Below are 24477 nucleotides of genomic sequence, written 5' to 3' on the forward strand. Positions count from 1 at the left end.
TTGTTTGTCCCTAATATTTCAAAAATGGTTTTAAATTGTCATTCTTTATACTCTCAGTTATGGGAAGGAAACCCATTGTTACTTCCTATTGTTTTGTGTTTACTATGCAAAAATCCTAACATTTCATTTATAATCTGTTTGGTGTAGGTGTGTTGTGGGTGTTAAATTCATACTGCTCTTTAATGCTGCAAATTGGATGTACGGAAAGAAAACATCATGAAGGCAAACTGCTTTGTTAAACCTGATTTTAAACACAGTTTTTGGATCACTAGCTGGAAGTTTAGTGCCTTACAGCACGGTCATCCTTAGCTAATAGCAGTTGCTTTTGTTTTGTTTATTCACCAGGAAACAATTTAAACCATTTAATAGCTGCTATAGTGTTTTCTGTTTTCTTTTCCATTTCACACTCATTTTCTCAATAATTAGCACAGTTCTGCTCGTTAATGCATGAATTGAAAGTAGCAGCAATATGTTGCAAGGAAATTGGAAAAAATCTTTGTTTCTAAGCGTAGATGAGTGTGGGTATGTGAAACACACAAAAAATTGGAAAAGTAGCTGGGTTGCACGAAATGCAATTGACCAATGAGCCAAAGTCTGTAATGTGCTCAATATGTTATTTTGCATGTTTACTGCCTCATGGTAAGTGGCACCTTTACCTGCTTTTTCTTCTTTTCTTGATGTCTGAACTTTTAGAATAATTTTTTCAAGGAAAGTTGCTGTTCTCATAATAATAAAGAAATATTTAGCACTGCTAGCTGTTGCCTAAAATTGCAAGTCAAATGTCTCTTAGGAGATCAAAAATCAGAAATTTGATGAAAAAATATACATTTAGTTCTCTGTCTATCTTGGAATTCTTTTTAAATTGTGAGTCATTTTCAACCATTACTGGAATTCGTGGTACTGGAGGCCCCATGAGTGTTTAATAGGAGGTGGCTGGTACCATCACTGTCCCCCAGGCTGCTGTTTACTGTCAGTTCTCTTCCCTGGTTAGTCATGACTGAAATGTGTAGATGAGTGGGTTATTGTAAAATGCCTTCAGCAATGATTAATTCAGATTAATCACCTAATTTTGCAAACACCAGAGCACTGAAAGAACAGCAATGGTGTGAGAAATCCCCTAAACTTACCCAATATTAAATATATGCTGGATTTAGTTCTGCAGACATACAGATGGGGCCAATTCAGACATTCCTAGTGATGCAATGGAGCCAACAAGAAGCTCCTTTGATTTCAGGGGCCTATAGTCATTAATAAAACTGTGCTATTCAGAGTGGTAGGTTGAATATCACAGATTAGTAGGATTAAGAGCAGTTTCAACATAATTTATTTAAGCCTTTGCTTACTTCCTTAATTCTCCACCCACGTTCCTCTTGTTGGGGTCTGTTACATGTCACAACCACTGCAGATACCTGCTCAAACCATTGCACAGGGCAGGAGGAGCAGAGCAGAATCTGCTTTTTAGACAGAGGTTTTAATTGTGTTCATATTTTAAAGATCATTACTGCAATATGGGGTTTATGCTATGGAATAGAAATTTAGAAATGAACTATTTTTAGGAACATAGAGTGCTGGAAAAAAAAGGATTATTTGATTCTAAAGTGGAAGGAAATTATGTAAACATTATAACACATGGGAATGTTCCCTATTCTTGGGACATGCATTACATAAATATTTCTTCATATGACTGAAATAAATGTTAATTAAAGTCATAAATATTGGGACAGTAACAATGTTTATCGTTGCTTTTAAACCTTAATGGTATGTTTCATTATGCCTCTCACTAATTTTGGAAACTGAGGCCGTGAAATGTGAAGTCATTTTCTCTTTTAATAATGTAAATTATCTTGTATTACGTAATGCCATTTCTTATTTTATCCTTAAATCTCTAGGTGCTGAAGTGTTGTATATGAACATGTCAGCATATAATGAAGGTCGGCTTCAGTCTTCGTTCTGGATTGTTGATAAGCAGCACGTATACATTGGAAGTGCCAGCCTGGACTGGAGATCGTTGGGACAGGTAATTTAATTGAAAATCTAATCCTATAACCTTTGAGTGTATAATGAAAAAAAAAAAAGTAACGTTTTGAGGACTCTTGGATAGCTCTGTTTTCTGATAGTTTGCTGGCAAAAGTGCTGGCATCAAAAACTGTACTGTCACAGTTCTGATGACTCTTCTGTATTGGCAACAATGTACTACTATAAATTTTGCTTCCTTTCGTTATAACAGCTGTCTTCCATGGTTACGCTTAAATTTTAAATATTTGATTGTTTTTATTGAGTTCTGTGATGGTCATTGATTGTTCCAGTTTACTTATTAAAAAAAGGGGGAGCAAACCCATTGGTAAACAAACCACTATGGAAACTCTATAGTAAGATCATGGGCAAGTCATAGTCCCTCTGATCTGCCATTTAAAAAAGCAAACCCCAAATTTGGAAAGACTTCCAAAAGGATAGTGGGTATTATACTGGAATACCCACTACCTTTTGGGGAGGGTCAGATTTGTGGGTACAGAAAGTCAAACAGCATAACGCTTTTGAAGGCTGAATGCATTAGAGAGAATTCCACATTTTTATTCCTCATAAACATGACAATTGAAGCAGTGCTAAGAACTCTGTGCAGTCTGTGACCATTTTCAGGAATTTGTCAGTAACACAGCTTATTTGCCTTTTTGTAGGTGTGTGTGCCTTTTTTTATTTCTGCAGCAGTCTCAGGATTATTAGTGGCGGTCATGTTCATTTTTGCTACATACCACTGACTGTGTGAGGCTGCTGTGAGCCACACCTATGGAGTGAAACCTGTTCTTTGAGATCTCAGTAACTGTAAAGCACAACAGAGAGGGAAAAGCAGCAGTCCTAGGTAGTTATTAGTTGCTATAAAAAGCTTGCTTTCTAAATATGAGCAGAATCTCAGAAACACAATAGTAACTTTGAACATGATGATGTTCTAATGATTTTGTAAACAAGAACGTGTGTCTTGGTTGTGCTGAACTTTTTAATATTTGTTTTCAGCTAAGACTGGAAGTCTGACTAAAAGCAAATTAGCCAATTTAGTACAGAAAGTGAATAAATGCATATTTGTTCTTCTTACTATATTAATTTACTTAAAAGGTATGTTTACAAAGGAATCTGGAACAGTGGTAGAAAAAACAATGCTGTTAGAGAAAGTCTTGGAAAAGAGAATGTTGTATTTTCAGTCAATGCAAGAAAATACAGTTTGGGCTTTTGGACAGTTCAGAAAATGTTTTTACATTATCTCTGCCTCATGAGCTAAACTCTTCTGTCATAACAAAATAGCTCTTCATAGGATTTATTTGGCTTATAAATAGCTTGTCTTTGAAGCCTCTTCTATTTGGGGGTTTGAGTACCAGTGAAAATAATGAATGTGGGGAAAAGAAGCACATTTACCACACAGATTATTAGATTATTTATATATTGCTTATGTATTTATGATTTTCATCACAGATTATACGATTCCATATAGGCTTGCTCTTCTCATGCTGAAGTAAATCTTAAATCTTGTAACATACCTGTGTTAAACTTTGATGCCAGTTACTTGTAGGCCAGTGTTTCAAAAGTGATGTTAATTTTATCACTCGTTTCTGTGTGCATTTGGACTTGTTTTAATCTTATTGTCATATGACAGCATATTTTTTATATATAGTTGTAAGATGAAACTCTGAAGATTATTTGTACAATGCAAAAAGAAATCTCTGTGTTATGGAAAAAGCGAATCTGCTTTCAGTTAGTTGAGAAATGTATGCTGCAGTTTCAGAAGAGCCAAAGGAAATTAGATGCTTGGCTCCTGTTGATGCCAGATCTGAGTGTCTGATTCCCTTACCCCAGAGCTGCAGGTTAATAAATCAGGGCAACTGTCAAAGACATCTGATATGCTGTCCTAAAATAATAATCTGTCTTGAACTTTCTTTTCCACATAAGAAGCAAAATAAGCACAAAACTCTGTAATTTTATTTTGAGTCCTTTCCTCAAGCAAAATGCTTTGCACATGTGTGGGACCTAATCTTAAAACCCACGGTGAGCTGAGCCCTCACTGGGGAAATGTATCTCCCACGGGTTCTCATTATCAGAGTCTCAGTATAGCTGCAAATGAGGGATCAGCTCCCTCTCCTTCTCCCTCTCCCTTTCCTCTATTGTCTCTTTGCCTGTTATTAAAAACAACCAAAAAGACAAACCAAGTCTCTTATAGCATCATTTGTCTCTTAGGAGGCTAAATCTAAAGCTGAAACAATAATTTTACTTTTAACAGCTCCTTGGAAAACATCACCAGGACATAAATGCTTTGGGTTTGCAGTATTTGTGGAGAATTCTGTGTTTATAAGCTGGATACCAGAAATCAATCACATAGGAAGCTTATTTAGTTTTGTTGCCATTTTCTCGACTTGCCAGCACTGACAAGAAGCAATAAGAGTATTTTCTTAAAAGTAAATTTTCTACATCAAGGAGAGATTTTCATATGCTGCCGACATTACTTAAGAATAGCCTTTAAAGTTCCAGATATCCTGTGCCTCTGCTGGCAAAGTTTTAATACTCACCAGAGTCTCAGCTTTGAAATTATGAGCAAGGCTAAGAGCACATCATTACTTTTCAAGTAAAACTGTGTTTCAGTTAAATTGAAAGTTTAGCAAGACTAGTAATTCTGGCTGAAATCATCTATGCCAGCTATCTGCTTCAGTCTGAAATCAAACCCCCCAGGGAAATGTTAAGTACCGTTTAGAGTTCCTGCAGGCAGGATTTTACAAAAATGGGATTTTTTTTGTTCATAGTGGAATATTTTGAATTTTTCTTTGTACAAGTCTAGATTTTTTTGCATCTTTTTCTATTGTTATCAAAATATCCAAATATTACCCAGTTACATAACCCATTGAAAACTGATGATTATGAACAATCAGAGCTTTGCCACTTTCTTAGATACAGTAAGCTCTGTAAGATTTTACCAGTGAAATCATCTAGCTTCTTGCTGATAAATTTATGCATACTGAGAAACAACTAAAAAATGAGTCATTCAAACATGCCTAAAAGTGTGTATGTATACTGATTAATTTTTTCCTGTGGCTTGCACCAATAGCAATCAAGATGGCCATGGTGCTGTATTTTAGTTTCTAGTCCTTGACCCAGTAGCATATTATTACTTAGTAAAAGAAAATGGTTATATAAAAATGGTTATAATCCATCAGCTAACAAAACTTATCATATATTTCTTTTATTCCATGACTCCCGCCAATAATTGCAGCAAAGCTTGAAAATTTATTTATCTCCTTAATTCTGTTATGGAGCATGATTTTTTAATCTTAGCTGTGTAAAAACTGCTTGCAGAGGATTTTTGTTTCTAAGATGTCTTTTAATCCCATGTATTTTCTGGATTGTTCATTCTTCTGATCATTTAAATTCAGATAAATTTAAGCTAAATGGCTGCTAGACTTAATTTTTTTAAGTACCAAAAACAATCAGTCTGTAAAAATCACGGGATAAATCACAGGATTTTTTTTATCCTTTTAAAGAATTAAAAAATCCAACCAGGCTGGGAAACATACTTCTTTAAAGACAAAAAAAAACCCATGTGATCTTTTTCTCATTTTCCTGTTAATTTTGTGTCTCTGTTGGATTATTTGTTTCACCAGTATAAGACTTCAGAATGGCATTTGATTATTCTTAATCTTAAAAATCCATCAGGATTTCCTTGTCAGTCAGTTTCCTCTCCATTGTCCTCTTACAAACTGCTAATTTCATCTACATAATTTAAGGCAACTGGGAAATTAGATAAACTGTCCCAACAGTTTTTGTCAGGTTGGAAACAGAGTTTAATCTGAGGAGTTAGGTTTTTATTTGATGCATCTAAGATGGTAAATAAATACCCAGGGGGGCAAAAGTACTGTAGAAGGTGAGATGTGACAGTGTGTGAATGAGAAACTCTCTGTGAACTGTTTTTTCCTTATGGTTATTAGTATTTAAAACATACTTGTCTCATTAGTATTGAGTCCTGCAGCACATGAAAGTTGTAGCAATTATGAATTTTTCAGTTACATTTGAAGGATAAAGTTGCCCCATTCATTTATTCTCTTAATAATTCAGTTGAATCAACAGTCAAATTAGCTGAGATGGAGAGCTATGAGAATTATTCAGAAAAAGCTCTATTAAGCATCTGTAGATACAGTAGATAAGTTTTGTCTTTTATGATAAATACGAATAATCAAGTGCATACATACAGCGAAAGTATATTGGATTCTAAAATTTGTGAAATCAATAAACCTATACTCACTAGGAAAACAAACAAAAAGGCAGGGTGAAAAAGGGAGGGAGTAAACCCCCCAAACTTAGGTTGATCAAAGGATAGACATTTTCTGTGTGTCCACTTTAAGTAAAAACTGATGAGCTAATATTTGATTTGGTTTTGTATGAGTCTGTTTTTTGAACTAAGCTGTAGGAACGCTTACATCAGGAAGTCTCCAAACGTGCTTGGAATATGTCTGCTTGTCTTGCCTGTTATCACCAGACAGGACAGAACTAGTTTGAGAAATAATGGGGGTTTCAGTTGAGTTGTTCAGGCTGTCCTTCCTGAAATAGAAAAAAGGAGACAAAAGCCGCAGTCTGAATTCATCTGTACCATCTTCTCCTCTAATCTTTTGTGACAAAAAGACTGATAAAGCCCAAACTCTTTTCCATCCTACTCTGAAATGACAAAAGTTGGTAAATGATGGTATTTCAGGTATTAATAGCTGCATCTGAAGGGGCAGGTTTAGAGCTATTTATGTTTCTGGGAGTCTCAGAGGAGCAACCTTTTCATTGATTGTGGTGGGTAAAATCAAGTGGAAGCAATCCACATGGTTCCTTACTCAAAACTCTCATCCCAATTATATTGATGATACTCATAAGGAGGAGATATAGCTCAAAGGCCACACTTACCAGGGACAAAACTCACCTCAGAATTATCCCTTCTCTTGGTCTTCCTTTCTGGGGATATGGATTCTAATGAAAACTTACCCAAAATTCAAGAATCTCTGGAATGCTTCCAGGAGCAAATGCAAGCTGTGTTTCTTTTTATGTATCTCTCCTAGGAAAGGGGAATTATGATTTCCTCAAATTATATCATCAAACACTGTATTTTCTATTTATTTGTGGGGAAAATATTGTCCTCCAATAAAACCAATATGTAATAAACACTGGATTTCTATATATCTCAAAAATACATCATGATGATCTTATTTGTTTCCAGCTTCCCCAAAATCTTGCCATAGCAGAGCCACCTCTCAAAACTGACCACTGAGACAAGATCTGCACATTTGCAATTTCTATTGATGTTTACAGAGCTCATAGAGCAAAAGCAGTCTATAATCAGTCAGTGGTTTCTCTGAATTTTATCTGAATCTCTTGAAGTTATGTAATGGTGCATCTGGTCCTTTTGAGATAAGATATTTTGTCTGACAGTAGAATTGCATCTTTTCAGTCAAGCCAGTTATATTGAGAGTTTCCATTTGATACCATGTTGCGCTAGTATGAATTACAGATTTGTCCCTAATGTGCACTTTGTCAGTTTTTCCCATCTTCTTCTAATAATTTGCTTAATTTTCTTACTATCCCAGTGGTGTTCAGTATCATATTGCTATTAGTAAATTGAACAGAGTCTCAAGTGTCCTATAACATGAAACGAGGCTCTTTCAACCTCATTGTCCACTGAGGCTCCATCAAGCTCAGATGGGTAAATACTAGGCTGAAAGTACAGGCAAGATAATACTGGTGTATTCCATCTAAATTTGTATTTCTGGGTTAATAAATGTCTCTTACATAAGACAGAGAATATCTCTTCTAAAAAGTTTTTATGTGCTGTTATCCATGTGATCCAATCCTTAAAAAAAATCTTCACGGGTTTTCTGTCTATGCAATCATTTCCTGAGCTAGCTAATATTTTAAAGATAACATAAAAGTGCAGCCCAGATCTTCAAGCATAGGTAAATGTGGCAATATGGGTAGAAAGCAGGCACAGGGAGATATTACAGAGCTGTATTGACAATTACTTTTTTAGTCATTTTTTATTTAGACTATTTATTACTTTTTTCTATTTCCTGCTGCACAGAAGTCTAGTTGTATTTTCAGAACTTTGCTATGATGCTATTGCAGCTTGTCCTTCAAAGGACAAGTTGAAAGTACTTCTATTATTTTCACTAAGAGCTTTTGGCCAGAGTTTTTATCTTTGACCAAATCTAAAGCACTTCAGTGGCTGATACATATCTCCAAAATTGCAGCTTTTCTGTTTTCTTTTCTCTTTTTCTTTTTCTTTTTCCTTGTCCCCCAGAAGTTAGGGGACTGGGAGACGATACTCTTGTAAATGTGCAGGTCTTACAGCATGCATTTATCATGGTGAAAAGCTTGCAATTTTGGAAGTAGAATGTTTTGTTTGATTCTTTAACTGAGACAGGCTGCTTTTTCTTGGTTACATCCAATAAATCAGGACAGTGTTGCCCATTATGCTTACTCTGCTTGAAATTTATTACCTATGCAACCAGTATTTACAAATAAATATCAGTGAAGCAAAAGGACTGTTTGTCTCCTGCTCACTATTGCTGTGCACTGCTCACAGGGGGCTGGTTAAAACTGGACAGGAAGGCGGTAATGTGGCTGCTCCACTTGCGCCATGTATGTGCTTCATTGCTGCCTGGTACTGCCATTAGTTCCTCCTTACTGCTGTGGCCTTCTGGTTTTGTGATTTACTGACTGAAAACAGCATGGGAGCTATATCTTCACCTTGCAGTTGGAGCCAGAAAGTCCTCTCATCTTGGCTAGTTTCTCTCGGTGCAGTGCTGATTCCCAGCTCTGAGGAACTTGGAAATTATTCCCGTTTGTCATACTTCTCCCACTGTTGTGCTCCATTCTCACATGCACCAGTGAATCATCTGCATTATGTGTCTGTATTTAGTGTAGGAGAGGGCAAAATACATCAACACCTTGTTGCATGTTTTTATTTGATTTCTGTTGACTGTAGGAATATGCTTATCACTGTTTTGACCTTTGAATTACAGATCTTGTCTTTTTGATTTTTTGTCTATTTGTTCATTTGCTCTGAAAGTTCTGTGAAACAGGTTTATCTACTGTTGAAATAATCAATAATAAATTGTAAATCAGTAAGTAATAAACCTTCAGAGCAAAATGATGGAATATTTGGTTTGAACAGATAAACTGACTTCCTTCCAGAGCAGCATGGCATATTCAGGTAGCTGGGTACCTGAATATTGCTGAATACCAGGTTTAGTGTGAGTAGATTTCAATTGGATTTTAGGAAGAAATTCTGCACTGTGAGGGTAGCAAGGCACTGGAACAGGTTGGCCCAGAGAAATTGTGAATACTACATCCATGGAAATGTTTAAGGACAGGTTGGATGGGACCCTGAGCAATCTGGTCTAGTGAATGGCATCCCTGCCTATAGCAGGAGGGTTGGAACTAGATGATCTTTGTGGACATTTTCAATGCAAATCATTCTATGATTATATTTTCTTTTTTTTTTTTTTTTTTTTTTTTTTTTTTTTTTTTTTGTACTGTGGAAGTCCTGTGAACAGGTTTACCTGCTGTTGGAGTAATCAAGAATAGATTGTAAATCAGAGCAAAATTATGCAGAGCAAAATTTGCAGAGCAAAATTATGGAATATCAATTTTGAATTGATAGACTGACTCCTTTCCAAAGTAGCATGGCATAATCAGGTAGTTGGATCTCCAAACCCCAAAGGAAAATAGAAGGTTCTTTCTCCAGTAAAACTAACCTCATAATAATTTGTTTACCTTTTAATGCATACCATTACTATGTCTTAATTAAGAGTCATGGATATTGCAAAGAGAGAGCGATTGGTTCTGGCTTATTACTGGTCCCTCAGATAATTGACAAATAATATCAGTTTACTAGCATTATCAGACTTGAGAATTTTAGATGGGTTCTAAAAGTGTTTAAGGAACTGGAGGCATGCAGGAATTTGCTGCCAGAACACAAACTGTACACCACTGCACACAGGATAGAAAATCATCCATAAAAGTGCATGCAAAAAAGGAGACAGCTTTTAAAACCTCTTCTGCTATCTCGAAGCAACTACTGGTGAATAGACAGCACTGGTGAGGTGTGGTTGCATGAGTCTATGGCCTAGGGATAAGGCACAGCACTCTAAGAGTTAAGCTGTTGAAATTTATCAAAACTGATTAGGAGGATCTCCCAGAAACTGCATCACAAATAGCTCACCTGTATGTTGTCTTGCCTTTAAAAAAAAAAAAATAAATAAGACATTGGTCACAGAGACAAAAATTGTTTCTAGGCACATCTCTGCAGTGATCTACCTAGGGGTAGTCTGAAATAACCAGTAAACTTACATGGATATTAAAAAAAGGCAGTAAATCCACCATTTTCCAAAAAATTTGATTTATGTTAGGCTGAAAGAAAACTTGTTTGTTTAACCCAAGCTGAATCTCTGATGGGGGAGCTAATGCACCGCAATCTATTCTGTCATCTTCCACAAGAATTTGCTGGCAACTAATCTTGGTCAGCAATGTTAACAAATGGAGACAGATTCCTCTCAGAGGGATTTAGTTATTAGCATACCCCATCAGATCAATCTTGTTCAACTAAACAATTAAAATAACAACATTAAAATAATCATGCAAGTGTATTCCCAATATGTGATTCCACCCACGCACACACACTTTGATATTGCACAGATGACAGTTCCCCCCTAGAAAAATGTCTTCATTCAGAACTGCCTCAACTCCAAAAGGTTCCCAGATGGAGTCCAGTCACCTTCTGCTTGAAAGTTTGAATCCTTTCATGGAAAACTGGATTTGGTATTGTCCTGTGAAAAAGACACACAGTAAATCAGGCTGAAATACCATGGCATAAATCTCCATGAGTCAGGGTAAGGAAGGACAATAATTTCAGTCATTTTATAAAAGACAAATGATTCTGCAGTTCAGAATAAAAACTCATCTTTCTATACCCATAAGTCATCAAGCAGAAAAAAATAGATTCTGACAAAGCATTCCTTCCATATGAATGTGCAGCATTAATGTCATCACTAACCTTTTCAGATTTTTATACTGTCGTCATAAGCATAAGGCCTGGTTTAGAAGTCATCATGCAGTCACCTTTCTTAACTTTTCTAAGTAAACAGCAGTCATCAAAACAGAGAGGTCATTGATGTTTCGCTGGAACTGCTCAGTGGAAAACTATTAATCCCAGCATGAGGCAGGTGTATTGGGCAGGCAGCCCCTGCAAACAGAATTGCTAAGTGTGTCTTCAGAAAACTGTGGAAGTCATAGGAATTGTGATACTGGACAGGCAACTTTTTCAAATCAGTAAGATGAATTACTAGGCATTTCTTTCAAATGTAGTGCTAGAGCACCTCACAAGAAGTAGCTGAGGAAACTCACCCTGTTTAGCCTGGTGAAGAGATGATTGAGAGGGGATTTCATCAATGTCTGTATCTCAAGGAAGGGTGTTGAGGATGGAGCCAGATTCTGTGTGGTGGTGCCAAGCAATAGGACAAGAGGCAATGGCCAGAAACTGATGCACAGGAAGAACTTTTCTGTGTGGGTGTCTGTGCAGTGGAACAGATTGTCCAGAGAGGTTGTGGTGTCTCCATCACTGGAGGTGTTCAAGAACTGTCTGGGTGCCATCCTGTGCAATATGCTCTAGGATGACCCTGGTAGGAGGGAGGCTAGACCAGATAACCTCCAGTGGGTCCTTCCAGCCTTATACAGTCTGTCATTCTGTGTTCCCACTTGTGCTGTTAGAGTCAGGAGGCAGAAATATGATGTATTATTTAACTGCCAGTTTTCTTCCTAAGGGCCTTTATCGGGATTGTATCTTTACAAGAGAAATTGCTTCCATGTTGAAGCAGCAGAAACCTCACAAATATCTAAGATGGTTACTCAAGAAAAAAGGACAGAGAGCACAGTGGATTTCTAAAATAGATTTTCATATTGACTAGCCATTGTTCTGGGGCTGCCTGTGTACCATTTGGCTAAATTGTGTTATATGTCTAAACTGCTTGGATTTCTAGTTTACCTCAAGGTCCTGTACACTGAATTTAATCAAGGCTCAGTCAAAAATTAATTGGTGCTTTCGGCCCTCTGCTTACACCAAGAAAATATGTTTCTTATTCTGATCAGGTCGTCTGGCAAAGCTCAACAGTTACAGCAATAATTCATATGCAAGGTCATTGTCCCGGTTTGTGTCCCCAGCATGCCTGCTACCAATCTCTATTCAGTTTGCAAAAGGAAAACCCACTCTGTGTGTCAGTAACACTATAAATAATGCATCCAATTAGTCAACTACATGCTGTTGCATTTCCCTGAAGGCCATGGATCTAAAAGCCCCAAAGAAACTGTGTGCTTTGAGAGAAATGTTTAGATATAAATACTGCCCTTACTCTGAGATGAGCCCTCTGCACTCTCCTCTCTCTGTTGCACAGCAGAAGACGTGTGCAGGCTGCCCTTTGCAGCATTGCATAGGATGAGAACAAATGCTAAGGGCTCGTGCTGTGATTTCCTGCTGCGTGAAGAGACTGTGAGATAAGGGCTGACAGGACAGGCTCTGGTGCAGGGAAGATGGAAAGAGGCTTCAGGGAGGTACACACATGTACCTGGTGAAGGAGAGTCCAGCCCTTTTCAGATGTTAGCAGGATCTTTCACTTCACCTGTTAGTTTTCTTGTGGTTCTGCTGGAGAAGGGAATTTTTAATGTCATGTGAATGACACAAAGACTGAAATGTGATGCAGCTTGCCAGCTGCAAGCTGAGAAGGGAGGCCAACACAACATGATCCTTTTCTTTCCAGCCTGCACTTTTCTTTGACAAAAGGAAGAAAATTTTTCAAAAGAGAAATAGAATCAAATTAGAATTCACATTAATTAAATTTCATGCAGTAAAATAAGAAATAAATCAAAAATGATCTTGGAAAAATGTTTTCTTTCAGTTGCAAGTTTCCATTTCCCCTAAAGAAGACACTTATGCCTGCTTTGAGGGGGTAATGAAACTGTAAACTGAAAATTCGTTTGAAAATTATAAAAGAAGCTGTGATTATGGCAAGTGATATTAATTATGCTGATATATTATATGGCAACGAATTTTTAACTGATTCAGTTCTGCCTTCTGGCTTGCTCTGACAATTAGCCATGTGTCAGGCTTGGTTTGTTAGTGAGCTTAAGCAACAGCAGTAAAAAGCCTAAACTTGCACTCACAATTCTGTGGTAGGGTCTATGTAAACATCATCCCAGAGTGGTCCGTGATTTAAACAAACTCTATTTGATTTTTTCTGCAAACAAATTTATTTTTGATGAGTTTTTCGTATCAATAGAACAGATGGCTGAAAAAGAAAAATCATGATGGGGCTTCTTTCTAATGTGATGAGGACACGGGGGATTTCTGCTTTTCTGCTTTGAATATGCATTGCTACCTCTTCATCACAAAATTCTTTTTAAACCACACCATTTTAAAACAAACTCTCTTCTGCCTGGGTGCCTAACTTGCTTTGTGTCTCAGCAGCAGTACTTTTTCAGCAGAAATGAAATGCTAAGCCTATCTTTTTTTTCTCAGCATGATTTCCTTAAGAGCAGGGTGCAATGAAAAATAATGGTGCAGCTGAAGTGAAGTGGAAATGAGCAGAGCATCACAATGCAGTTTTGTATTCTTTGCCTATGGACCACTGAAAAAAGGAAGGGAATACAAAAATTAGCAGCTCATTAAAGATCTTCTCTGCCTTATCAGAGCAGCTTTTTGTCATTAGGTAATATTAGTAAAAATAACATATGAAGTTGTAACTTCTTGGGACTTCTGCATGATCTACAGCTCCAAATCTATCAAGTGTACTTTCTAAAGGTGAGAATTAAAGACAGCTGGACTGCTGGTGGCTGACAATTCAAATTTATCAGCCTCAGTGGTAAAGTCAGTCCACTTATACCACTTCCTTTCCTTTGGTGAAAACTTGTCATGGTTTTATAGTGACATTCAGTACAAATGCTGGGTATGCTCTCTATCAAAGGCATCACCTTTTCTTGGTCACATGCTAACATTTATTTCCAGCACAGTGGCTTGAGTGACAGTTTTCCATTTTCGGTGATGAGATTGAGTTCCTCGCTCATGTTGAAATTTCATTTTTTTGTCAAGTGGAAGGGCTTTTTTTCTAGTTCATCAGAAATTCTACCTGGCAATTATTTTTAAATTACTTAAAACCTACATGATAGAAAATTAACCTTTAGCTTTAGATGACAGAAATGTAAAACCTGCAAAACTGTAGTACATAGGCCAGGCATGAGAGAGATCCAAGTGCAAGATTCACAAGGTAATTAATTTGAGAATGGTTGAGAGCTGAATGTAAGATTTTAAAAATACCGTTTATTCAATGAAATTGTCTTTAGAAAACAGGAAAGTTGCACAATTAAACACTGAAATAGGTAGTCTCAAAAATTAATATGTTTGAATTCTGTAAGTAATATTCTAAGGCAATTTGTGGCTGTCAAAATAACAGGGAATTCAAGTAAAAGCATTTATTGTCCTCTAGATGATTTCTGACATCCAAAGATGCTGTTAATTTAGATTTATTCACTTTCTGATACTTTAAGCTAGACCGAGTTTTATTAACTTCCTAGGAAAATAGTGCTTTCCCATTTGCATTAATGTTTTCTGCTTAGTATTTTCCAATATCAATGTAGCTCCCATGTTCCTAGCAAAGGAAAAGTGGAACATGGAGCAGAAGCAGGACTGTGCTGGATTTGGATTTCACTGAATTACTTTTGATTTTAATGTAACAAAGTGTGAAGTCTCTGTACTGTATTACTAGCCAAGCATTGAAGGAGGATTTTTGTCTCAGGAAAGTAAGGGTAGGTTTCAGTTTCTAGTGAAGTGTTAGCTGAGGCACATCCTTTTGCTGTTGTGGGGGAGGTAATTCCTGCAGAGGTTTTGTGAGAGAGGTGCCAAGCAGTGCTACAGTCTTCTCAGCATGTTCAGCATCAGGTTCCACGTTTGGTTTACATCAAAACGAGGTCTGCCTGAATGGGGTCGTTACACCGGGTGCATTTGTGATGAGCACTGCTCCTGTCAGCCTCCTCCAGCAAAGTGTGCTACAGCAGTCACAGCAAACAACTCTGCACAGAGAAACACTTCTTACCTTTCTCAAATCTCTGACTCTCTCTGTTGATGGTCATCCCCACCAGAATGCCCTTCTCCTCCTGCACTGCTACCAGAGACCACCCCTGGGCTGTCACCTGTGCCTGGCATGGGATGGGCATGCATATCTGCTCAGCAGATATATTGGTATATGTTGGTAAAGAGAGATAAAGAATAACTGCACAGAGGCAGCCTTCAGTGTGCTATGTATGACTGGGGAATATTCACTCAGTATTAAAGGATAACACATGAAAACATAAAGGAGGTCTGCAGTAAGGATCAGGTAAGCCTGATAATGAAAAAGAAAGTGTGTTTGGAGTGCTGGGTAACTGGATAATTAGAGGATATTTTATAAAAAGATTAGCGTAAATATCTGTGATTTGTCTTAAACTGACAATGAATATATTGTATATTACTTTCCTTTAGAAGCTATTGAAATCGTAGGCTTTAGTAATTGATTTACCAGTATGGAGTGCTTTTTGTTATTCCATTAGTTTACCCTGTTGTGATTCTGGCTTTGGTCAGTCATTTATTTAGAAACTGGTCATTTTAAAAAAATCAGAGGCTCAAATGTACAATTAAATACATTTTCAAACACAGGCAAATGACAGATGCATACACTATCCCGTATACCAAAAGTCTACTTTAGTAAATTTTGTGTGCAATAGGCTCCCTGTAGTTAATCCAGAGTTTCTGTAGCACAGGCAATGGATTCCTGGCGTCTGCCAGTGGCCAGAGCTTTTGGGCAAGTGGCAATTCCTGCCTGAGGAGAGCTGCCTGTTGTTTCCAGGATCAGGTTTGGGTGTGAACAACTGCTAAAAACTTTTTCTTTAAGCAAGGGGTTTTCTAAAGCTTCCTGCTACATTTGCCACAACTCAGATATTGCAAGCTGTGAACCAGATTGTGTCACTCTTATGTAGGTCAAATAGTACCTTGCCTACACAGCGGGGTTGTCTCTCAGAGTGTAGCTCAAGGTAAATATAAAATGAGCTGTCTCGTCTGCACAGGGCAGGGTAAGGACACATCGAACACCCTCTCTTGCCCGTGACCCAAACGGACCAAAAAAGTCCTGCTCACTCTGTTTCTCAGGGTAGGAATCTTACAGTGCTCTGTGTTCACAGCCTGCATTGTTCAGGTTCTTCTCCCATGTTTTTTCTTCCTTTTGCAGAGGATGCCTATGAATGCACATGAAAAAAGAATAAGTAAGAATTCCTGTTTGTGAAATGCTGGTTTTTGTCCAATTTAGCAAGGAATTCCTCCTCTTGTCATAAAAATTACTATTTTTCTATCTAAGCCATATTTATTGCTTTTCATAGCTTAACTGAGTTCTGTAGTTAGAGTATCATTGTACAGTGGGAGGAAACTACATTTCTTAATCCAGGTATGATTATTCACTCTTCTGGTGCTTTAAGAAAGCCCTTATTGGCAAGGAAGTCAAACAGTCTGGTAGTCTTTAATAGCTGCTCTACACAAATGTAAATGGCATGGGGAAAAACAAGGAAAACCAGCTCCCATATTTTTCATTCTGTGATTGGAGCATGCATGGTAATTCTTAACAAAGAGGAGAAGAAACCTGCTTAAGAGAGGACACAAAATTCTCTGTGTAGATAACCATTCCTTTCCCCAGTCCCTGGCACATGCCCTGCAAATGTTACTCACAAGCAACTGTAAAACTTTATCTTCCAAAAACTTTTGTTCCATTTTGAGGTAATCAATTTATTACTCCATATTTTCATTTCACATTTATCTTCCTTAGTTTCATTAAGCTTTTGATTTTTTGAGATCTTCTTCACTTTAATTTTTAGTGACATTTTCATTACTGTATTAATTGCTCTTAAAACGCAGGATGAAGAAATACTTCCCTTGCCTGAAGAGCTCCTGCCCTGAAGGGTTTTACCTTAACAGATACCTCAAATGATGCTTACCTGAAGGTTTCCATGATGACAAGTCAGGAAGCAACACTCATATTTTGATTCTTACAATATAGATTTTTTTTCTGCTTCTCCTCTGAGACTACAAAAGAAAAGTCTGTAATGACAGCAGCTCTCAAACAGAAGAGGAAGTCTTTTTCCTTATCTAGATGTCATACCACTTCATACTAAATCTGTCACTACCAGATTCCTGCTGCCCCCTATGCCTCCAGGATTATAAGGTTTCATGATTAATAGGAAGAAGAGCAGTTTCTCCTCACCTCAGAGTATGGGAGTAAAACTACGCTCAGTGTAGAAGGTGCTTCTGAAACAGGTTTTTTTTTTTTTCTCCAAACTTACCGGGGCTGTTACACAAGAAAGGAGACAGGTGGGGTTTTACTACAGACATGTATTGTTTGCATTTCAAGGGGATGTATCACGCCTAAGCTGAGAGGGTCACAAAGTGACAGGCTGACATCGAAACCGGTTCCTTACGAAAATTTGGTTTGTGCAACAACCATCAGAGTCGCTGTCTGCCCTCTGCCTGTAGCTTTGAATCTACTGTTCAGGTTGAGTTAAATTTGAACCTAAGCTTATAAAAGCTTGATGAAAACAGGCAGCAGAGAATATCTGTGTTTTCCCAGCGAGGGAGAGGAGCCCTCCCTCTATCATGTATTAGGGAATCCCCGTGGGGAAAAGCTTCAGAAACAAGAAAAGCTTTGATCAGTTCTTTGAGAAGCCAGCTGCAAGACGCAACACCTTGGGAAGGCAGCGTTCATTACTGCGCTGTACCCACATCTCTGAGTAGCTCCATTGCAGCCCGCGCTCTGAGCCTGTTCCCTGCGGGCGGCGGAGCGGCCGCGCCCCAGCCCGGCATTCCCGCGGGAGCGGCTCCGCGAGCGCCAGGCCCTGCGCCCCCCGTGCGCTCCTGCTCCTGGGGAGAGGCTGGCGCTAAGGCGTGCCTAATGCTTCGCTTGGCACTCCGGCCGGCTGGTGATCTGTGAAAGTGGCATTTAACAAAACCCATTAGTGCCCCTGGCTTCCTCCCTATCTCTACGAGAGGAACCACTTAGGCAGAAGGACAGTCTCTTAATTCTCGGGGAGGGGCCGCACTGCAGGCGCTCCTGTTGCGAGGAGAGTTGCTCGTGCAGATGCAATCCTGGCAGCTTCTGGTGTGCATTGAGGACCCTTTCATCTTTACTTTTAATAGAATGGATAAAGTGGAATGGTAATAATGGACTGATAAATGAAAGGAAAACTGTAACCACATAATTATGTCAGAATCAACTAACAGCCATGAAAAGCCGATTAAACCACATTATGCAGATAGATGTAACAGAGTACTATTAGCAAGTCCTCTGCAATGGCATGCCTGGCAATTAAGAGAGCTGTATTGGCAGCACACAGTGAAAACAGTGCTAATGTATAGTTAAAAATATTTGGAGACAAATAGTGCCCAGACTATGGGGACAGCCTAGAGCTGAATACAGGAGCATCCTCGAAGATACCAGCACCCAGGGGAAAAATTAAAGAAGTTATTCCAAATAGATTTTTCAGCTAGGATGTTGGTCATATTTATATTTAGCATAAAAATTAATTTACTGGCTTATCCAGAAATGAAAGGCTGCAGTGCAGTATGTCTGTTTTTTTCAATTCTCTGCAAATTTCAGGTTGTGCAGGTTAACAGATCAAAGAAGCTTGCAGAATATTCTGATTTAAGTAGCAATAATATTGGGTCTTCTTCCTGTGGTTACAACTATTTGGCAAATATTTAGGAACGAGATACCTCAGTGTTGTGTATTCTTAGGGATGTGGTATTTCCAGGTCGGGGACATGAAGAATGTGTCACCCATAGAATTTCCTTCTCACTGGAGTATTGTGTTCACCCACCACACAGAGAGTCAAGGTTCAGTTCTATCCTTCGCTTTCTCTCTGCCCGCTCCTGCAGAGTGATTCTCATCTGCAGTCAGGGAGAAGAATTGCACTGGAACAAGCTCTGAGATATCATCAGTGCGGGGTTCAGAGTTCCCACAGGCTTTACAGAAAGACGCTTTTACCAGAAACTAGTCTGTGTAACTCTGGAGATCTCATCTAAGGGAATAACATCAGTGGGAATATTTTGGAGTGAAAGGGTAAGCATGCTGGAGAGTTCATATCACCCTTGTTTTCTTCATCATGCCAGGCAGACTTTGCAGAGAGTTTGCCTGCAAAAAAACAGCATGGATCCTTTAAATATTTATTATACAAATGGTTTTCCAACAGATACATGCAGATTTTCTTCTTCCTTTGTTTTAGAAGATGGCTGAACTATTATTAAATACAGGTAGTGAGAGGTCAATAGCATCCAGACCCACACCAGTCCTTTCTTGAGCTGTTCTAAAGCAAAGGAAGGGGAGAGAGTGAACATGTGGTTACACTTTGATTACAAAAGCCAGACAATACATTTAGCATGAAATTCTGTCAACAATTTAGCTACTAGGGGTGTAAAATTAATGAAATCTCTGCCAAGACAAGATTTATGATTCAGAAGACATGCCTTCACCTAAATGAGAAGTGGGATTGTGCCTGTTGAAGGCTAAAGAATTTAATTGTACTCTGTTGTCTGTATTTACTTGAACTATTTTTCCTCATAATTTATATGTGAGAATGTTGATGCTTGTTATGCTTACAGAGTACTCTCTGTGAGAGAAAGGTATCATTATCTTCCTTTTAACATGTGAAGAAACTGACACCCAGAAAGCTGGGGTACCCGAGGTGAGGTTTTTGTGTTCTTGCTGCATACTTCCACAGATCCATCAGTGAAAATATCACTAATGATCCAACTTTTAATTTCACAGATGAAGGAACTTGGCGTCATCGTATACAACTGTAGCTGCCTGGTCCTGGATTTACAAAGGATATTTGCCCTGTATAGCTCATTAAGGTATAAGAATAAAATACCTCCGAGTTGGTCTAAGAGACTCTATGGAGTGTACGATACTCAAAATAAACTGACACTGCAGCTGAACGAGACAAAATCAGAAGCTTTTGTGTCGGTAAGTTCTGAAATGAGTTCCAGGGGGCGGTGGGGGAAGTGTACTTAACCCACAAGATCTTTGAAAGACCTGGAAATTTGAAAAATCACAATTTTTATTTTTTGTTTAATTCTGGTTTCTATGATATGCAGTTTGTCAGGACTTTAGATGCTGCAGGATTTCATTTGAAATTCCCTTTCTTTGCAATGTTCAACACCTTTCCAGTCATGTTCACAAAACAATACAGAGACCCTTCAATTTAAATAATTTTATTTATACTAATAGATAGAATGTGAATGACTTGGGAGTAACTGAACAATTAATCAGACATAGAAAATAATACAGAATAAGCAGAGTTTGCATTTTAATCAATGTAATTTATAAGAAATCACCTATTGCAAAGCATTTGTACTTCTGTACAAGATCATCTACTTCATTTTTATTTTTAAATGACATTTTAAAACTTCTAAAATCCAAGCAGTGATCCCCATGGAAGCACTGTCTGTGCATATATTTTTAATGGAGAGAAACGGAATCCTCCATCTCATCAGTGATGTAGCAAAACTGGAAAAAAGTACCCAGTGAGATAGAGATGATGGAAGATGTGGAGTGTCATTCATTTTAGGGGTAATTACGTGAGTGTAAACTGCCCCTTCAAAATCAGGAATATGGATGAAGTTGCTGAGAGTAATTTTCCATTCTCTATAAAACAAGGGCAAAACTGCCATTGCTTTATATCCACTTTTAAGTTGTACAGCCACTGGCACCAGACAGTGCAGATGAATGGTTGTACAGGGCAGGGTTCCCCTTCACCTGCTGGGCACCAGGCAATGTTCTGCTGTCCAGGATTTTTCCTACTCCTGCAATCAGGGGACAGACAGAAAACTATTTTGGAGTGAAAATGTGGAAGTGCCTAGGACAGCCAGAATAAATAGTGGTTTGAAAAAATAGACACTTCCATTGATTCTGGAGAATCTTAAGGACTAGCTTAAATGAGAGACAGTTTTGGACAGTTTGCTAATGCACTGTGAAATGCAAACCTACTCCTTTCTAAGAAATCTGTAAGAAATTGAGAAATCCTGCTGAAAGTCGATCCTGGAGGGGAACACAGAATTGAAAGCTTGTTAAGGCCCAGATTAAGGAATCTGGGATCCTAGGCAAAGGCAAATGGAGAGAGACTCTACCTTTTTTTTCAGTTTGCAGAGTGTTCCCTTTCTCTGTGATTTTTTCCTTTCCTGTACGCTTGGTATTTCACTTCAGAAAATAAAAGGAAGGGCTCAGTGGTACTCAGGAGCTCAGATCACTGAAGTCCAACTCCAAGAGCTACCTAAATTTGTATCCACAGCCACTTGGGACTTGCCCCTCTTCAGTGCAGTCCTGGAGTTGCTTGAGGCTGACTTAGTGGACCAAATGTTAATGCTGTTGTGTGTTCCTGAGCTAATGATCAGAAGGAGCTTCCCAAGAGCCAGGCAGTTCCCTTGCTGCCGTGGCAATCCTGCCTGGGGCAGAGACAGGCTGCTGCCTCCCTGTGGGTTCGGGATAGCACACCCCCCAGCAGGGGCATGGAAAGGTGCTGTTCCCAGCCGGAATAAAGGCCTGTTCCTCACAGGTGAAGAGGAGGAGGAACAGGTGGGTGCTTGATCAGAACGGCAAGTGCTGCACAACATGGAGACGAGTCCTAAGCCAGTCTATGGCTGTGGGGCAGGGATCAGCTGTGCCACGGAGTAACAAGTGGAATGCCAAAGCACAGTGCTACAGTGAGGGTTTTTGCTGAGGCTTTTCTCCTAATTATCTTCAGGAAGTCTTTCACTTTCAGATATTTGTATTGAATGCATCTGAAGAAAACAAATGCATGACAATTTCTTTCTTCAGCTGTTCTGTAACTTAAAAGTTCAAGAAAATAATAAAAAGTGTTAAGAATAACATATTGGAGCAATTACCTCCAAAAAGTGTCAGATAATTGAAATAAATTGTATTTAATATTTTAAGTATATTTAAATCATTTTACAGTTTTTTCTTGAGTTAAAATTAATTTTTTGAAAACTTATTTCAATGTTTGTGCTATATAAAACAAGCATAATACGCAGTCATTGAATTTTTTTGTTATACTTGGGAATCATAGCTTAGTGTTGCTTAGCAACAAACTCATCTTCCAGGCTGGCTGAAAAAGTGTAAAAGGTTTTGGTTTTTTAGTGTTCAGGAATGGATGTGGAATATTGGTCTTGAAATCTTGCTACAGTTAATTTTCTAGTATTTTCTGTACTTAGTTCTAGTAAATCCTTAAGAACACCAGTCAGTAATAAGAAAACACTGTGACAGTCAGTGTACTGAAATTAAGGAAGACTAATAAAACCTCTGGGATCTTTCCCTAAAGGAAAGATGCCCATCTGGATGTCAGCTGCAACCCAAGCAAGTAACAAAGGTGAGAAGGTGATACAGTGGCAGGAAAATACATGTTCCAGCTGGGTTAAAGTGCCTTCCACAACCTCTGTCCCAGGAATGAAGTCATTGCCTGCAAGCAGCTTGAAAGGGGGACTCTCTTTTCTCTCCCTACTTGTGCAGCAGAATGAAAAGTCCTGGGCACATCTGCCACAGATGAGCAATTTCCACTGGCTTCACCTTGCCTTTGACAGCCCCAGAGGATTGCAGAAAAGCTGCAACCTGGGCTTGTACCAGCTCTGTACTGGGAAATTCATACCTGAAGCTTTGTTTTAAAGATAAGTTTCTTGCAAAACTGCAGTGTCTCCCTGCAACTGACATAAAACACTTAATTCCTGCTCACAAGTGAAGGATCATGCTCATGTGGCAAGAACATATGAACACTCCATCTAATAGAAACCAGTTCTGGGGCTCTTTGGAACAAAATTCTCTGAAATTTGACTTCAATTACAGCTTCTTTCATGCTAGTGGATGTTTTGAAGTCTGTGTCTTTTGCATTTTACCGACAGTTACACCTAAATGGTGAGGCTTTTGAGGGCCAAGTAAGCAAGTAGCTTCCCTTTGTAGCTTTGAGTATTCTAGCAGGAGCAGGACAGATGAAGGTATTAGTTAATAATCTCTGCTAAAATAATGGATGCTACTTCTCATCTCAAGACTGAGGGGGAGAGAAAATAAATAGTTTTTAATGCCATATTTGAACTTTTCCTTTCACAGAACTCACCTAAACTCTTCTGCCCCAAGGACAGAGTCCTGGATATCGAAGCTATCTACAGTGTTATTGACGATGCCAAACAGTTTGTGTACATTGCTGTCATGGACTACTTGCCCATTGTCATCGACACCAATGCTAAACGGTGAGTGTCCAGGTCCAGCTGGTTCCCACAATGCCAGCAGGGTCTGCTGGAGAAAATGAACCCACAGGAGGTTAGTTACTACTGTGCACCAGTTTCTTGGGGCCCAATTCTGCTCTTATTGAAATCAGTGAGAGTCCTACCATTGACTTAAATGGGAGCAGAATTGGGACCTAAGAGGACTTTTCCAGTTCTGGGTCCTAAGCTTTGGATCTGCCTGTTGAAGGAGATCAGAAATTGTCTAGTCTGACCATCTGCATGAGACTGGGACCCAGGAATATAAGTCTGCTTATACAATAATCCTATTTCTTGCACTATTATATTGACTATTCTGAGCCCACAACTACTGGATATTATGAGTATCATGCAGATATTCAACATGACAGAGTGTGTGTGTGTGTGTGTGTGTGTGTGTGTGTGTGTTAAGAGAGAAATAACGTGTATACTTGTATACAGTGTGGGAAATGTCATTATCTTACTGGCATACACATATAAATGAAAATTCCCAGTTCAGAATAGATTACATTTGAATGATTTCACAGTTTGGTTAACTGAGAGGTGCTAAAACCAAACAAAACTACATAATGTTCGAACAGCCAGTTTGTATGGACCATTAAAAAGCATTCATGGGCCCAACACTGGAGCCAGAGTGCATCAAAACCATCCAGCTCAGGAGGCAAGTATCCACTGGTCCCTCCTACTCTTGATAATGCTCACAATGAATATAGAACCTAGCAAAGCCTGCTGTTCCATCTTTGCATTTTATTTGAACACAGTTAAGCCAAACCAAGCATGTGGTTATGTACTCTTTTCTATTTAGAGCTGTTCTGTTCAAAATTTTCAAAAAATAATTATTATGTAACTGATACCAAGCATAAACTGTTTTAAGACTATGAGAGAGTTTTTCCAATAAACTCATTATGTACAGCCTCCATCACAGGGAAAGAATCATGGGCAGTGCTGCAGGAACCACAGTCTCATGTTATGTATCCCTCCTACTTCTCCTTTATCTTGGAAAGCATCTTAGTATGTAGAACCATTACAGTGTTGTATGTTATCTCCCATACTCCTTCTTACTTTATTCTCATGGTGGAAGAATTCAGAAATCTACTGGGTTA

The 24477-nt window shown here is 38.5% G+C and overlaps 1 protein-coding gene across 2 annotated transcripts in view; it reads left to right on the top strand.

The window, feature by feature from the left end:
• Positions 1–24477, top strand: part of PLD5 (phospholipase D family member 5) — a 164371-nt gene that overhangs the window by 134176 nt on the left and 5718 nt on the right. For both annotated transcript variants that reach the window (XM_041404405.1, XM_041404406.1), the window contains 3 exons: positions 1890–2017; positions 19893–20090; positions 23223–23362. In XM_041404405.1, the coding sequence (XP_041260339.1) occupies positions 1890–2017; positions 19893–20090; positions 23223–23362 (466 nt within the window). The remainder of the gene's footprint in view (positions 1–1889; positions 2018–19892; positions 20091–23222; positions 23363–24477) is intronic.

The sequence above is a fragment of the Onychostruthus taczanowskii genome, unplaced genomic scaffold (genome assembly GCF_017590055.1).
Source record: "Onychostruthus taczanowskii isolate IOZ18803 unplaced genomic scaffold, ASM1759005v1 scaffold21, whole genome shotgun sequence".
Taxonomy (NCBI): domain Eukaryota; kingdom Metazoa; phylum Chordata; class Aves; order Passeriformes; family Passeridae; genus Onychostruthus; species Onychostruthus taczanowskii.